At 37.0% G+C, this 12,875-nt stretch overlaps 1 protein-coding gene across 1 annotated transcript in view; it reads left to right on the top strand.

The window, feature by feature from the left end:
- Nucleotides 1-12,875, top strand: part of FMN2 (formin 2) — a 152,665-nt gene that overhangs the window by 39,286 nt on the left and 100,504 nt on the right. The window contains exon 5 of the mRNA XM_041469982.1: nucleotides 10,465-11,972. Within this exon, the coding sequence (XP_041325916.1) occupies nucleotides 10,465-11,972 (1,508 nt within the window). The remainder of the gene's footprint in view (nucleotides 1-10,464; nucleotides 11,973-12,875) is intronic.

The following is a 12,875-nucleotide window of genomic DNA, read 5'->3' as shown; positions in this document are numbered from 1 at the left end:
TATTTTTTGATTTGTTTTCAGAAAGCCTTACAAGCACAAATAGATGTTTTATTTCCTAAAACTGTAGTAGGTAAATTAACTAAACTTTTTGAAATATGAAGTGAGATTTTCTGAGTTGAGACCTTAATATAGCTTAAACAGAGACTGTCTGTTCCAGTCTGTGCTGCTTCCCACGCCTAGTAGCCACTTTGTAATTAAATGCTGTCATCTGATACTGGTGGGGTTTCTTTGGCCGTGCAAGAAGGATGAGAAGACAAATAGAAATATCAGAAACGGGGGAAGAAGTAGAGAGTCTGGACACCCTAAAGAAGTCTGCCTACTCAGCCACTAGATGGCAGTTAAGTATTTTTGAATGGGTTGCAAGGCACTTGCAAGTTATTTCCAGGCGGTCCTGAAGACACCCTACAGCGGGATTTTTTTTTTTTTCTTTTTTGTTTTGTTTGGTTTGGTTTGGGGTTTGTTTTTTGGTTTTTTTTTGGGTTTTTTTTTTTCCCAGTCAAAGGCCTGGCTTTCTGCTAATTAATAACTTAGCCTTTAGAATGTACATACACTTGCTCTGTTTTATCTAACCAAAATTTAGTAATCTGAGCTTCTCTCAAAGCAGATGCTCTACTTTCCCAACCCAGCAAAACACTAAATATTTAGAAAGCACTGCTCTGTCACTGTTGTTTTGGTTTGTTAGTTGGTTTTTTTTAAACCAGTGAAATGAAAACATTTGGTTTGGTCTACCAGCCTTCTGGATGACTGCCTTTGAAGTGATAATTAAAAACTTATCAATTAATTACTACCATTTAAATAAAGAGGTCAATATCCTGTTGAAGATGATTTTTTTTTTTCTTCAGCCACAATTGTGAACCCATTTTTTATTTAGTTCTGATGAGGCAGAAGTTTAGAAAAAATAAAATGGAAAAATTGTGTCAGACATAATTAATTGACAAAAACATAGAATAGAAATCACAGACTACATATTTAAATTAAAAAAACAGGAGTAAAGAATGTTATGCCTGTGTGGTAGAAAAATGTAAGCAGTTAATTCTCAGAACAAATATTAGTGTTTTGTATTATATCCAGACTTCACAATACTTGGATTGACTTCTGTTATTTTGCTTGAAGGCAGTGTTTGCCTTTTCAAAGAAACAATACATTTTATTATTTTCAGTGGAGTTACAATAACCCATTTTTGCACTCTTCCTCCTAGTCATGGTGAGACTAAAATTTGTTTTCTCTAATCTGTGTTCTTAATGTTAATGTCAAGATGAAGTTTTACTTCTGCACTCATTTTAGTTTCAAAGATTCTTTATTCTCTTTTTCCACTTTTATTGAGACAGCCATATATCATAGATGTGAAACACATAAAAATCATAGCACAGTTCAGTGTTGAGTGGAACATTAGGAAGTCATGATGTACAAACTCTTTTCCACCAATGTCCTCCTCCAAGCAAGGTTAGTGTTGATGTTTGGTGATTTTTCTCAGGACTTTGCTCATCTCTGAGCATGGGTATGAGGTAATGGTAGTACGTATTTCCTGTTTTGCCTAGTCAGTGGTAAAATGGTAAGTCTTGCTCTGTTTCTGATGCATTGTGTTGATAACAGCTAAAAGAGATGAAAATGTGCGCTGTGAAAATCTGAATTTCCTGTGAGTTACTCCTAATTCGAGTCCTTTCAGGCATTGATTAAAATTCTTAAGAAACTGTGGGTTAAATTCTTGCAATTAATCTAATTTCACAGCAGCTTCATCACAGATTTTATGAGAATGTATATTAATAATAATAATAACAACAGTAATAAAAATGTAGATTTTTGCATCCTTTAGTAATAATGGGCATTCTTTTTTTGTTTTGACTATGCTTTATACTTAGACAAAGTTGGTTTAAAAAGGGTTTTTTGTCATTTTAGGTACAAATTCTTGGGCATGCAGCACCAATGTTAGGGTTTGGGCAATAATTGAAGGGAGGAAAGGGAGAATGAGAGTAAAACTGAGAAAATAATTTATTTTAACAAGAATTGTTTGGCAAGGCTTTAAATCCTTGACTATAATGTGAGAGACTTTCACTACCTGGAAAAGAACTATTGCATAGGGATTGCAGAGAGAATTTTCACTTTTCTGTCTGTGTTTGATTCTGAGCATGAATATATTTCTTCTCTTGCCTTTTACAGTGAGTTTCTTGTAAAATAACAGAGTACTGAAACTTCCCTTAGGGAGCAGTGAATACAAATGCATGATAGGTATATACTTATTGAAAATTCTGTTTAAGTTGTTTACTCTCTTCTCCTCTGACTCCTCACTATTCCTGCTCTTGAAAATAGGTGAATTTCATGTAGTGCTTATGCCATCTATACATTCCTGGTTAGAGCAAAATTCATGAGCTGTATTCATTAATTATTAAAATACAATTTTTCTCAAATTTTTAAAACCAGAAATCCTATTTCAGATTAAAATCTATAAACTCCTTTTATACCAAAATAAGATTTGTACTGTATGTCCCATTATTTACTTATGAAATTTCTCTCATTTTTTGGAGACTAATGAAAAGATATTTTGTTTGTTTGGTGGTAACATCCTATACTTGCATTATGTCAAATATTTTTGGTACTATAGTATTTACTTCTCAAGCTTTTTTGAAAAAAGAATTCCACAGAAATTCAAGAGAACAGATGAAGAAATTACATGAAATACAGGAAAGCAGTTTGAAAAAGTGTATGTGTGTAAGTCTGTGTGTGTGCACATATCAGTATGTGAAAAGAAAACTTCTTGCAACATTCCTAGCAGGACATTTCATTTGGCAAGTGGACTTAAACTATTTGAGAGTCCTTCTCCACACAAAAGTGAGAACTGTTTCAAGTTCTTCTTATATTTCTCTTGGCATTAAATATCAGGTGCTACCTTTTAGTGATGTAAATCCTGAGATTTTCAACAGGACCCTCTATGTAGAAGGGAGATAAGAAATGCTTTTCTTGGTAAAAATAAATACTCATTTAACTTAAAAATGTCCTAAATAATTAATAAAAAAAAAAGAAAGAAAACCAAACAAGCAATTATATACTGCCAAACCGAAATGAGACCTTACAAGTAAGGCTGAGAATAATTTCTACTCTTTGGATACAAGACAGAGTATCCAGTTTATCTTCTACTTACATTTAGCTCAAAAGTTATTATATTTTCCATCTTAAGTTAGTATAAATAAAAGCAGTAAAATCACTTTATTCTCTTTTTTGTATTTTGAATACCTGTTTTTCTTTGTATTTATTGTTTAGAGAGCAAGACCAAAACTATTCATAGAAAGTAACTTGCATATTCCAGAATGTGTAATTGGTCTTTATGATTATTCAACTTTTTCTAAATATACAAATTGGGTGTTTTTTTTTAAATGTTCATGATACCAGGAAGATTTTAGTTACCTTCTCAATACTTAAAGCTCATTTTTGGTTACTTGATTTTGATTGACTTTTTTTAAGGTTCTTTCACTCAAAGTGATACAACTTTATTTCTAATATAGCTTTCACAGTTAAAGAGTTAAAGATGAGAGACTTTCAGGCCCCTGCCTTCAGCATCTTCATGGATACATTTGTGGAGGCTCTCTTTCCATTTCTTCAAACCTTTTCTGTTGTGAGTAATAGGCTCATGCTTCAGTGTGTCTACAAAGATTTATTCTTACTCTGGATATTTTTTGCTGCTTATTCCCTGTGGGAAACTTTAGACAAAAGCAACATGTGAACCTCCCATTTTGTGGTCTGGCTGAACTTGGATGAAAAGGGCAAGTACTGTGTAGAAGTATCATACTCTGAACAGTTGCTTATCAGGATGTGGCAAAGTTCATCTGAAAAATCATTACCTTTCTTGATCTCCCTTATAGAGCTTAAAGGCATTCCAAGCCCTTCAAATTTAAACAATTAATGTTCACATTTTGGCTCATAGAATCCAAATTGTTATTTCTAGCATAAAAGCTTACAATTGTTGCATATAAAGAGCACAAAAAATAAGATTAGAATTAGTTTGCACAGTGACTGCTTTCCAGGTTGCTGGACAGTTTCAAGTGGAATTGAAAATCAGGCAAAGGTCTGGTGTGAAAAAGTTCAACACCTTTCTCTAACATGTCAATGCAATAACATTAAAGGTATGCCAGATTTTCTGTTTTAACAGAATGAGATGAATTGTTGCCGTGGCCTGGATATACAGGAAAACTACCCAAACACTTTAGTATCATAGTTGAAATACTTTAGAAAAAATGAAGGTGACAGAAGAAAGGAAGCAATTAATCATGTGTTAGGCATTTCAGTAAGCAATCTAATATTGAGGAGAAAATAAATCCAGACAGTTTTTATCACAACTTCTAAGGAAATTGGTGACTTTTAAGGTACCTGTTGCTTATGGACTGCTGACAGAAATGGCTATGTTCTAGTTATCTAGCACTAGCAGTCTCTTTGCAACCTACAGCTCAGTAAATAAAAGACACCAGCAACAGGTAACATAATGTTATACTAAAATTAATAAAGTTCAGCTTTTCTTCCAGTACCCAGTCTCATTTACATGCTTGTTTTATGCCGGATGAGTGATAGAACAGTTAAATGAATTTCTGAGCTAAATTAAGCTATGTGGATAGTAAATCCCTTTTGACGTCTTATTTATGTCTGTATTGTTTCATGCCTCCCTAATAATGAAATTTCATCTAGGCCAGGACAGAAACCTTCAACATTTGAGAGGGACTTTTTGTTTGGCTTTCCATCCTGGATAGTCAGGACGTTGCTCATTGCACATGGAACATGCACAGCTTGTTTGAGAAATGCTGGAGACTGTTCTATAGCCATACACCTCTCACTGTACTTTTGTCTTGTTCACTCTTTCATACTCAAGCTACCAGGATAAAGTGAGGGTTAAGCTTCCACAAGTGTTATTTGTGAAGGTTTAAAGTAATGCTATGTAATACTACAGTAATTAAACTTGACTCCTGTGCATCTCCTAGGGTGGTCAGTGGCTCTGTGAGATTTTGTTTTACCTTGTCTAGTCTTCAGTCTATGAAAATTCTTTTGAGTTTTCTATCTTAGTAAGAGCTGGGGATAACCTAAGGTTATTTTCCAACTAAGTTAAGAGTTACACCTTAAAGAGATAAAACTCTTTCAATCTTTGATGTATCTCAAGTTGATTATTTATTTAAATGGGTAATGTAAAGAACTGAGATCTTATCCTCTGAAATATGCTTAGCTCAGGGATAAGGAATTCAAACTGCTCAGGAACAGAAACTTCAAGAATCTAAGCTCTTTTTTCCTCTGACTTCCAGCTTTCCAAGTCAGCATTTGCAATGTATGCATCTTTCTTCAAAGGTGTATGTTTCCTGTTGATTCTGTGTTAGTTTATTTGAATATTTGAATTTCAATAATTATTGATCTCTGCATGTAATACTTTGGGGTTTTTTTGTCACACATGATAGGTGTGACAAAACCACTACATTGATTAGACATGTCCCAGCTCTTTAGGACAGGGAGAGCTACCTAGTACATTGCCAGCCTTGTGGAGGCTGGTGTAATCTATCTGTTGCAATTTGTCACTGAGTGGGAGAGTAGCTCACACTTATTTGATAAATTTTATGATTTCAGACAGGGCAATGCACAACACTGTTTTTGCTTCAGGGCTTCCTTGTTCATTGCTATACTGGGCAGCATCACTTTCTTGCGGTTGTAGGAAGAAAGACTATTGTGAAAAAGTGTACCCCTTGTTCCCATATGTGCAGCTTCACAATAGTAAAAGCTTCACTCAAAAAGGTTTAATCAGGTAGTCTGAGGAAGAAACTAGTACCCAATACTACTTCTGCTCCTTCAGTAATCTCCCTGATGCTATTGGCAAGTTTGCCAACTTTTGTCTCAATTTCTACTGCTGTAAAAATAAAATGCTGCAATGAGCCTTGAGATTAAGTGAAATGTGAGAATTAAATAGATGCTATTTTGTTTGAATGCAAAACAAGTCTCCACCAGTACTTCTCATTTGCCAAATACTGTAGCACTAAAAATGCCTGTTAAATGTTGTGTCTCCTTTTCTTAAGGTTGATCTGCAGTTGCAAGAAGTAGCTTTGAAAATGAGACAGCTTTAAAGAGAGAAACCTGAATAGAGATCACATTTCTCTGACTGAATTAAATTCTTACTGTGGCTCTACTTTGTGCCATTCGGTGAGCGTGCGCGTTCAAAAACGTTTCACTTCGCGTAGAAAAGCAGCATTTATTAACAGAGCAGTTGGAAAGAGCATCCTTCCAAGCTCCTGTGCACTGCTAGTACCTCCAAGTGCTCCCAGGCACACTTACTAGAATACATGAGGGGCCTTATTTTGCCATCTTAATTCTGTTTAACTGTATGCTTCTATTTCCTGTGTGTTCTTGCAGCTAGGTAGCAGCATAGCCTCTGATTCATGAATTGTGATGTAGAGAAACTAAAAAGTTTTTTTGCAGAAAAAAAAAAGAGAAAGCAAATATAATCCTATCATCTAAATATAAATTCCATCCAGAGAGGAAATTTCATGACTCTAAGTGACAGCTGCTGAAAATTATCAAATTGCTGATGCAACTTTTTGACTTGTAATAGCATAAGGTATTAACTTCTAAAACAAAGCTATAACACACCTTTATTTTTCAAATATGCCAAAATGACCAACAGGAACTGTCACTATGTTTATTTTTTTTTTAAAAAAAAGATACTTTATGGTTGTTCATAAAGCATATAAGTGAGTGCAAGCTAAGTTATAAAGATATTGACAAGTATATTATACACGCACACGTCTGTACGTCTATAGACTAGGGCTAACTTTTACAGATGTGGGGTTTTTTTCTGCCTGGAAATTTAGTTATAGAAGGGTCTATAGGTTTCAGTCACTCATCTGACAAACTAGGTTTTGAAGGAGGTAGCTGCACTCTGATCTTTTACATGTTGGAAGATCCTGGACATGTTCTATCTATATAGATCAGCTTTATGCTGGACATCTGAAATGCACATGTGGAAAACATGACAAGATTGGAATGAATTCTATGTAATGTACATGTGCAGATCCAAGTGTACAACCTTTAGCCAGCAAAGCAAATATTTCCAGATCCGTGTACAAACAACCCTATCAGTGCAACCCAAAGAGATTGGTCCCAGATTGAACATCCAACTCATTGCACATGGAACACGTACAGCCTGTTTGAGAAATGCTGGGCACTGTTCTTTAGCCACACACCTCTGAAATGTTTTTTCCTGCTCACTCTTTCATACTCAAGCCACCAGGATAAAGCAAGGGTTAAGCTTCCACCTTTCTTTCTTTCTTTACAGAAAGAAGACTGTTCCACAGTACCTGGGCCCTGGGTAAGAACTCTAGGCAAGACAGAGCTTCCTCATATCTCTTTTAAACCCCATAGGTTTCTGCTGTGGAAATGTCCCCTGGATTGAAAATGAAGCTTCTTTTCATTATGTGTGTGTGGGTTTTTTAATCTCAGTCTTCTGGTCCTTGTCAACAGCTTTTGAACATTTTACATGTATGAAAAATTAAGTATTCTCTTGCTTATTCTCTAAGGAAATAGTAGAATTTTTATTTCTGATTGGATTTATATAGTTTTCATTTTCATTCTTGTTTGATAAGCACTTTCAAATCTAGAGGTCAACTTTAAACTAGGACAAAGGCAAAAATCCAATTAAACTGCTCTGAGGGCATCTTAAAAGTCTAAATGAAAAATACGTCTGCCTAAAATAATTACTGAAACGCATAAATACTGGGGCTGTGGTTTGTTTTGCTTTTGGTTTCCTTGTTTTTTAGACCAAATAAATTCAAGTACATCATATCCTCTGGATAAATATCTCTTCATTCACATCAAAGTCTTGTTTGTTCATACTAATGCTGTTTCTATGAAAACCTGGATATGTTGGTGATTGTTAGGTGTAGGAAATCACCAGCTTGTTTGAAATGCTGTATCTTGAGGCTAGCAGAAATGCTGCTTCTTAGTGTGTGGTGAAACAGCCCCTTTAATTCATCATTTTCATTTCTTGTCTGCATTGCTAATTCATCTCAGTGCATTGCTCATTTTTAAAAAACTTTATAAAATAGTTCTCTTGAAAGAAATTTCATTATCTGCAGGGTAAATTGTCTTGTAGAAGAGTGGATTCTAGGTTTTTCCTGCAACTAACGTAGAATTACAGTATTCAAGAAGTACTTCTTTTCTTGTTAAAAGTTGAATCTAATCTCCCAAGTAAAAGAGTGTTTAAAACAGTGAACTGGTCTGAGATCAGCCATTTTTAAGGCAAATCTCTTCAGAGCCATTGAATGTTGTGCCTAATCCTGTTGGCAGCAGTTTGTTTATGGCAGAAATGAATTTACTGTATCTCTTACAAAAGCTTCGTGGAGTGTTCTTAGAGTATAAAATGGGAGCTTAGGAGAATTACAGTCTGGGGAAACTGGATTTGATCTCATCTGAAAACTGGTGTGTGGCCTTAATAATCCTAGCAACACATTTCCTTTGATAGTGTTGCCTTTTGAAGAACTGATAGGCGTTATTGTATTTGCAGGTGACTGGTAGGGGGATAAGAGCAGATGAAACAAAGGGATAAACAATATTGTATTCCTCCTTTTTAAGAAATTAAGAAATTCTTCAATAAAAGTGTTGCTGCTATGATGTATTGAATGATTAAAGGAAATTGGATGGACTGAAGCACCATGAGTAATTTGTAATGGAAATGTCTTTCTCAGCCTTTTTTCCTTCTTATTATACTGTTTGTTATTTTGTCTGTGTTAATTCCTTCACTATTCATTTTTTCATGTTCCTTTCTTTGTTTTACATTTTTTGTCAACCTGTGGCAGGGAGACCTAGTTGTAATACACAATCTTTGGTTCAAACTGCTGCTCCAGAAAGTTCAAACAATCTAAGAGATTGTAAGTTTTTTGATAAGAGTACTTCAAAATCAAGCAATTATTGGTTTAAATGCTGTTGCTGTTTTACTTCTGGGATTGCTTTAGGACAATTAACAAATTCTAAGATAAATAAGAATTTGGAATTTTATGTCTGAAAACCAATCATGTGCAGATATATTTTTTTAAGTATTATTGAACTTTTACGTATTATTTTATTAACAATTCTCAGCTGGAAGTTATAACTTTCTTTTCCAAAAAAAAAAATTACTTTTAATGCTTGCATGTGTCAAAATATGTGAAAAATGTTTCCCTGAAACAAATCAAGGCAATTGGTATATCAAGTATTGTATGTTTATTTGAGGCTTCTCTACAAAACCTATAATTTCAATACTTAAAATATTTCCTATTAAGCAAGTCTATGGTCTCATCTGAGATACACATGATTTGGTAAAAGGAAATAAAAAGGCACTAAAACAAGTTTTGCTGTAACCAGTTGTGAAACTTCTTGCATGACCACTTAATTCAAATAAATGCTTGAAGTGCTGGCTAATATTTTAAATATAAAGAGAGAAAAAAAAAAAAAAGAATTGGATCAGGCCAAAAAAAAATGTTTTTTTTTTTTAGATTTTTTTGTTGTAAGGTTAAGTCTGTCTCCTGTTCATCAATCCTGAATAAGCACAAATGATTATTTTTGGACAAGATTACTTCTATTGGCAGGTTTGGATGAAAGCACATATCCATTATCTTTAATACAGTTTGTCACAGGTATTTCTTTAAAATTGTAGGAATTAATGTGCCTTTAAGGTTAATGGTTCCTCTACTCAGTCTACAGCAAGCAGGATCAGATGCTTTAGAGAAAGAGAGAAAAATGTGAAACCTGTCAAGTACAGAATAATCATTTCAGGCAGGAATCTTTCCTATCACAGTCTGTCTCTTGGCAGAGTTATCAATTTGGGGTAGGATAAAAGTTCTCCCTTATTTTTTTCTTGCTTCTTTTCTTTCATAGTCATGCTAGGTGGAGAAAAGCATAATTACTCTGTTCTGAGATTCAGCTGTTTTCCAAAAGATTGGATTTGTATTGTTCTGCATTCCTGATCTGTGTTCTATCATTAAGGTGTATATTGAAATGCAGCAGTCAATACTATGCTGAGGCTGCTACTCATGGTGATCCCTTTAAAGAAACACTTAACATTTTTTTCAATTAACAGAATTAAAGTAATGCTGAGCCCTCCCACCACCATGTCTTCATATCCCCGTGTAGGCAAATGCCTGCACTACTTGTGCTCAGCAGTTGGTTGTTTTCTCAGTCAGGGTATTTGCAGGGAGGGAGGGGTTGCTACGGGTTTTTCCTTTTTCAAGTGTAATCACAGTCTAAAATATGCTTGTACTGACAAAGGTAGTGTCATATATAAGTAAGTAATTTTCCTAAGCTGTCTTCTTCCACTTAAAATGTAGTTAGCCAAAATGATTCTTCACTTTTTAAAGTCTTGACATAACTAGCTTATTTCTGGACCTCTGGAATACTATTCTTGATCTAAATTTAATTTTTATATGGTGATGAATGTTATCCTCTTTTGAGATTACTATTTCTTTTCTTTGAAAGGATGCTTTTGAGGTGAAATCTGAGGAGCGTGCCAGTGTCATCCAACAACTTGAGCAAACTATTGAGGATCTGAGGACAAAAATTGCAGAACTAGAGAAACAATTTCCTGCCGCAGAGGTACAGACTGCTGGGAGGGAGCAGGAAAATGAGCACGCACATGCAGACTCTGGGGAACTCAGCAGTGTGACTCTTCAAAGGAATGAAGAGGAGACCACACCCAGGACTGTGTCACAGGCGAGATCTGTACAAACGTCACCAACAGAGGATTATTTAACACATACAATGCCTTCAGCCAGTGCACTGCCACAGCCAGCCCCACCACCGCACTTAGAAGGGGGCAAAAGTGAAGGGCCTACTCAGAAATTGCCAGCTCTAGAACTGCAGCCCACATTTTGTTCTGAAATCTCCTTGATTCTGTCACCGAAGCTAGTCTCAGTGCCACTGGATGCAAGCCAATCAGTACCGAGTATACCGCAGTCACCTCTTCCGGGACCCAAAGTTGACTTGTCCCTTGCATTTGAAGGAGAGACTGAAATGACAGTTTCCCATCAGCCTTTAAGTACTGTAGATGTAACTTGTAGTGAACATGCCCCTTCCTTGCCCCCAGAGCCCACATGTAGCATTCCCCCAACACTGCCAGTGACTGAACAGGCTGCCTCCCTGTCTGGAGCACATGGCCATTCCTTTGTTACTCCCATGTCTGTGGCAGGATTACCACTGCCACCACCTCCACCTGGCTCAGGACTCCCTTCCTCTGCTGTCTCAGCAGTGACAGGCCTGGACCACTCTTTCCCAGGTGCCACAATGTCACCTCTCCCTCCTCCTCCACATTTGCCAAGTGGGGAGATACCAACGCTGCCTCCAGCTCCTCTGCTTCCATGTCCTGGATTCCCTCCACCACCTCCACCACCACCTTTGCCTGGAGCAGGAGTCTCATCTCCTCTTCCTGCTTGGGGTATCCCACCTCCCCCTCCACCAGCACCACCTTTACCTGGAGCTGGTGTGCCTCCTCCACCTCCTCCTCTGCCCGGCCTGGGATTGACACCCCCAGCACCACTGCTTCCTGGAGCAGGACTGCCACCACCTCCCCCACCTCTGCCTGGAGGGGGCATTCCACCACCTCCTCCTCCTCCACCACCTCTTCCAGGTTCAGCTGTACCCCCTCCACCACCTCCTCCACCACCTCTGCCCGGTGTAGCTGTGCCCCCTCCACCTCCTCCACCACCTCTGCCTGGTGTAGCTGTACCCCCTCCACCCCCTCCTTTGCCTGGATTGGGCATGCCTCCTCCGGCCCCACCACCATTGCCTGGAAGTGCGCCACCCCTTGCAGCATCAGTCCAGGGCAGCAGCTATCCAGCAGTCCCACAGGGCTTTCTTCCTCCTCCATTACCATCTGGTTTATTTGCAATGGGGATGAATCAGGAGAAAGGAAGCAGGAAACACGTAATAGAGCCTTCTCGGCCAATGAAGCCTCTTTACTGGACAAGAATTCAGCTCCACAGTAAAAGGTAAGTCATAGAGATACGTACAGTGGTGGTTTTGCTTTGGCTGTCTTGATAGTATTGTTCATCATTAGCAAAAGTCTTTCCTGCTAGGTAGGTCTTTGAGAGAGCATCAGTGCAAGCAGGATTTTATGTGTAGCTAGATATATAAATAGGGTGCACATTTTCTTTAAAGCACGCAAAAGTTATTTGCACATGGAAGCTCTCTCATGCGTTTTCAGTGTCCTTTGGGGCTACATATCACATGTGGATAAGAGATCTGGGGATGATGGTGTGCCACCAAGTGTTCTGTGAAATGTTTTTCAAAATGTATTTGTGATTCCCCTCAAATTTCAAGGTAGCATTGGTTTCTCTCTGGAGCATCTTGCAAGTTTTGGTAGTGTCTTCCTTCTAGATGAATCTATGCTGAACACATTCTATCCTTCACTTTCCTTTCTTCACTGACCTTGAAATACTTTTTTTTTACATCTTGTACACTCAACAGACTCAGATTCAATCTGCAATTTATTTGCATAAAGCGATTCTGATAGCCCTTACTTTGACATGACTTGGTTTCAGTTGTTGTTGATGTTTTTGGGGTTTTTGTAAAAGATCGTTGATCAACAAGATCATGAAAAAAATTTTCCTTATAAGTATTTTCCTTATATCTCTGAGTAGTAATTATAAAACCCATCTGCTGTTATTTAATAATGAATTTATTCTTTCTTCTCAAGTCCTTGTCACTGTTGCCCAGGTGTCAGTAGATAACTGTCTATTTCTACTTCTCTTCCTGTCCATGTCTGTACATTTTATAGCCTATATACAGCCTATTTTTATTCCTAGGCATGTAGAGTGGGTGAACATAAATAAGCCTGACCGTACCACACATGAAAAAAGAAGAAAACCAGAAGTATGAGGAAGAATCAACAG

Source organism: Pyrgilauda ruficollis, unplaced genomic scaffold (genome assembly GCF_017590135.1).
Source record: "Pyrgilauda ruficollis isolate IOZ18807 unplaced genomic scaffold, ASM1759013v1 scaffold24, whole genome shotgun sequence".
In the NCBI taxonomy this organism is placed as follows: domain Eukaryota; kingdom Metazoa; phylum Chordata; class Aves; order Passeriformes; family Passeridae; genus Pyrgilauda; species Pyrgilauda ruficollis.
This window is presented reverse-complemented; position numbering and strand designations above follow the sequence as displayed.